Genomic DNA, 4,452 nt, shown 5'->3' on the forward strand with positions numbered 1-4,452 from the left:
ATCTCATATTTAATTTTTCTTAAAGTATTAGGAAATTCTGATATAATGTTCTCATATTGCAATAAAAAATTATACAATGTCTTCATGCTTTTAGTGTATTTTTGCACATTGCAAATTCTAGTATAAAACTATGATCTTTATATTCATTTTCTTTGTCATTTTTCATGATATTTTCAATAATTTACTCATTATACAAAATAATAATTTGTAACTAAGTAGGTAGGTAATGTTTGCATAATTATAATATACAATATATGTATTAAGTTTAATATTTTAAAAAAATCTTGATAAATTAATTTTTATTAATTAATTATAAATTAATATATAATTAATTAATATATTAATTAATTAATAAATTTTCATAATTTTGATATCACGTGATATAAAATGATAAGTGATATTTTAATTAAATTAATTATTAATTTTAAAAATTTATTTAATTTAAAATAAAAATATAAAAATTTATTTAAATAAAAATTAAATATAATAAAAAATTTTATTTTAAATTTTTTGAATAATTGAAAATTTTGTTGAAACATTATCAAAATTTGTTCAACAACTCCTTGTGTTCATGAACAAACACAAACACACTTATGCCGTTACCAATTTACCATATATATATCGAAAAAAAAATCTCAATGATATATAAATTTACCAAAAAAAAAAGGATATAAAATACTAATTTTATATTATAATATATAATTAATGATTTTTTATATTTGAAATGTAGACTTAATTTTTGTTTTTTTAAATAATTAATTTATTTTTCATTTTTGCGCTATTAAGCAAAGAATCCTCTCTAGTCTCTTCCAAAGCTAACAAACAAAATTTTCAAAACCCAAAGGACAAAGGTAAGGAAGAAAATGCAGAGGCTTCTTTTTCTGAAGCAAGCCTCATCAAGCTTCTCCAAAGCACTGACAAAAACATCTTCCTCGTCTTCGCTTCTCCACTCTCTTCCTTACAAAACCTTCTCTTCCATTGCTAAACCAACCGTCGACAACCAGTTTCTGAACTCTTCATTTTCACACACATTTCACCACCACTCTTTTCGATGGCGATCTCAGCTAAGTCTTACAGGGGAAATTCAAGGGTTTCTCTCGTACCCAGTAGTTGCAAAGCGATTTTGGTTGAATTTCTCAAGTATCCATCTCAAAACTTCTGGAAAAAGTCTCCTGGATTGCAGAGTTTGGTTTCTCAGACCGCAGATTCCCAGAGGAAGATTTGATTTTGGTCTTCAAACGAGTCGATGGTAATGCGTTTTTTTATTCTTTCAAATTCTTACATATTTAATTATATAATAGTGATAGACACTCAGGATCGTGTTCTATACTTCTATTACGAAATTTATGCTACATGCATTTTCCTGGTACATCTCCTTTAAATAATCTCTCAAAAGCATTCAAACAACTGTTTTTGTTGTTTGTCCTTGTTACTAAGAGCTAATTCTCATCCTGATTCCCTTCTAAAACTACGATTCTGATTCATAAAAGTTAAGAGTTTGGCTCATTATTGTCTTTCAAGTAATTTTCTCATAGTCAGAAGAATACAGTTCGTTTCTACATGGATCACCTTTTTTGTTTTAAGAAAGAACTTACCAGTTATATAGTAAATTCATAAACAACTTATGGTTCTCATTGTGATAAGGGGTTATTGCGAAAGCATAGCCATGGTTGAACCAACTTGTTGTAGCATGACTGTGTTTATATGTTCTTATATGTCGATAATCTATCTTCTGTTTGGTTTGCAGGAGATTATGGTTCCAGCGATTGACAGCAAGTGACATGGTTTTGGGCTTGATTATAACTAATGTTGCTGTTTTTTTATTATGGAGGATTGCAGATAGAAAATTTATGATGAATAACTTCATGGTGAGTCTGTAGATAGCTTTTGACCTGCTTGTTAACATAAAATGTCCATGGTAGATTTTGCCTTCTAACTTCCTATTCCTTGCTAGATGTACTCCTGAGTAGAAAATTGAATTTTTTTAGGGACAAAAATTGAAGAGATCCCTAATAGTAGTGTCATTGCTAATTTACTATACAGTGCTTATAATATATTAATGATATTAAAGCAAGTACTTTGTGGAATATATCCTTTTTATAAAAACTAGTATTTATTGTCACGTGCTCGTGAATACTTTTTTTTTTTTTTTTAAATTACACTTATATATGAAATACAAATGTTTCTAAAGTCTAAAGTTAATTGTCTAGAAATAAAAGACAATTATATATAGAAGACAATTAATGTTTCAATTATATATAATTGGAATTTTTTTTTGAAAATGATATATAATTGGAATTTTGTATATTAATCTATAAATTATTCAATACTATTAGAATTAATAAAAAGATTTTTTAATGAAAATCATTCAATGCAATCAGAAATATAGTGAATAAATATGACTATTTTTGTCAATTAAAAGTTTTCCAACATCCATATTTATATATATATATTATAGATTATAGATTATATTTAAGCACATTTAGTGATAGCCTTAGTAATGTATTGAGAGCTCATATGGCTCAACTCACATATTCCCAGTAGTTTATCTTGTACTTGCTTTTCTCATTTTCTCCTCCTAACTTATTTGATGTTCTTTGAGCAGGTTTCATTGGACAATTTTAAAAGTGGACGCTTGCATACACTGATCACTTCAGCTTTCAGTCATATTGATATTGAGCATATTATCTCTAACATGATTGGCCTTTATTTCTTTGGATCAAATGTATGATTATTGAAATCTTTTATTTGGCTACAGCATCTTTTCTTACCACATGTGTTACAACTGCTTCTTTTGGACTGTTAATTTATGATTGCAACCTTGTATAGCTAGTTAAGAGAGAGCTCGGCATTGAAACTTTGCATGAGAAACAGCTATCATTTGATTTTTTTTTTCCTTCTTGTATAGAGATATCGGAGAGTGAAATTATTATTATTATTATTTTTGGCCAAGAGTGAAATTATTTATTTAAGACCTTATAAGTTGACTGGAGATTTGAATCTATTCATAAAACATGGTTTATAGTTGCTACATTCCCAGACTCCGTATTTTGCTCCACACTTTGTTACATTAATTTGTCCCTGACTATTTTTACGACTAGTGTTGACTAATGAACTGACTGACTGTTTTCTATTGCAATGGAGATTGACTCTGAAATTCCTTTTGCATTTAACTTGTAAGAGAAACCTTATGTTAAAGAGAATACAATTTCTAAGTACCTAATAAGGTTTCCATCAGCTACCAACCTAATATTTATCATTTCGGATTGAGATTGAGATGTACAAATCGGGAAGTGAGAAAGCTAAATCATGCTTTTATCTTCAACATTGAATCTTACTAGTCATTGCATTTCCACATTTTTAACTAGTTTTTTCTCCCGATTTTAAATACTTATTCACTGTAATATTTCGTTAAATTTCATACTTTCAACTTTTTGAGGTAAGCATAATGGTGTTCCCATGTTACTCTGGCTGCTTGGTGGACTTAATTACCGAAACAACTACTTCTTGCTACATTTTCCTTTTTGTGTCTGTGTATGCTTTATCTTCATTGCTTGTCTTCCTTGTCCTTTTTTTTACTCTTTTTCTTTGTTACTCCCCAGGAGCATTTATTTTTTAATTTTTAGCCCTTTTTACTTTGCATTGGGCAGATTGGAAGAGTCTTTGGACCTGAATATTTGCTGAAGTTGTATCTAGCTGGGGCAATTGGTGGTTCAGTGTTTTACTTGGTGCACCATGCATTTTTGGCATTATCATCAAAGGTACCATTTCACTGCTAGAAATATCTGAATACCTACTCTGCCACTGTTAGTTAGTTACAGGAATGGTTTTTTGTCATATTGGCAACAACAAACCCTAAACCTAATTGATTTGGGATACTTCACATTGCATTCTCCCTGATGTTTAGGCTCAATAATATAATAACTTAGGCAAACGTGTCTACTGTGTGTACGACTAATGTTGGGCGACAAACAATGAATAATAACAAATGGGCAACAAACAATATAAGCTCTTTGCATTGATAGCATGTTAACATCCCACCAAAAATCTATTAGCAATAGGTAGACGTGTCCAACTTTTAAATAAGGCCACTACAAATACAAACTTAATCCATTCAAAGTACACCACACAATAGACTCTAATACATGGTTGTCTGCAGGTCTGAGATGAGAAGTCTATTCTACATGTTACAAAAATAAAACCTTCTAATTGTTAATTAGTGTACTTGCACGTTAATGCTTATGTAAAGGTTCACCTAGAATGATGGAGAAAATTTCTTCATTTTCTGATGAATCATATATGAATGATCAGTTGTTTCTCACACTTACCCATCTACCACAGGGACATGCCATGTGGATGATGGACCCTTCAAAGACGCCGGGATTGGTATGCTTTTAGCCTTCAGTGCATCAAGCTCCATTCATAACCTTCGTGTTTTTTTTTTTTTTCTGT

General features: G+C 29.8%; 1 protein-coding gene across 1 annotated transcript; it reads left to right on the forward strand.

Annotated features, from left to right (window-relative positions):
- Nucleotides 1-816: 816 nt before the first annotated feature.
- RBL12 (RHOMBOID-like protein 12) lies at nt 817-4,452 on the forward strand. The gene is made up of 5 exons (XM_021436368.1): nt 817-1,249; nt 1,748-1,868; nt 2,606-2,725; nt 3,651-3,761; nt 4,342-4,452. Exons 1-5 carry the CDS (start codon nt 864-866, stop codon nt 4,396-4,398), a joined length of 795 nt encoding a protein of 264 aa, XP_021292043.1. The 5' UTR covers nt 817-863; the 3' UTR covers nt 4,399-4,452.

The sequence above is a fragment of the Theobroma umbraticum genome, unplaced genomic scaffold (assembly GCF_002168275.2).
Source record: "Theobroma umbraticum cultivar Fairchild unplaced genomic scaffold, ASM216827v3 scaffold_146.0, whole genome shotgun sequence".
Taxonomy (NCBI): Eukaryota; Viridiplantae; Streptophyta; class Magnoliopsida; order Malvales; family Malvaceae; genus Theobroma; species Theobroma umbraticum.

Bases quoted from the DNA above. Each gene is read 5' to 3' on its own strand.
- RBL12 (XM_021436368.1), top strand. From the start codon at position 864: ATGCAGAGGCTTCTTTTTCTGAAGCAAGCCTCATCAAGCTTCTCCAAA. The intron at 1,250-1,747 runs GTAATGCGTTTT...TTTGGTTTGCAG, and splicing joins GGTCTTCAAACGAGTCGATG to GAGATTATGGTTCCAGCGAT. The intron at 1,869-2,605 runs GTGAGTCTGTAG...TTCTTTGAGCAG, and splicing joins TTATGATGAATAACTTCATG to GTTTCATTGGACAATTTTAA.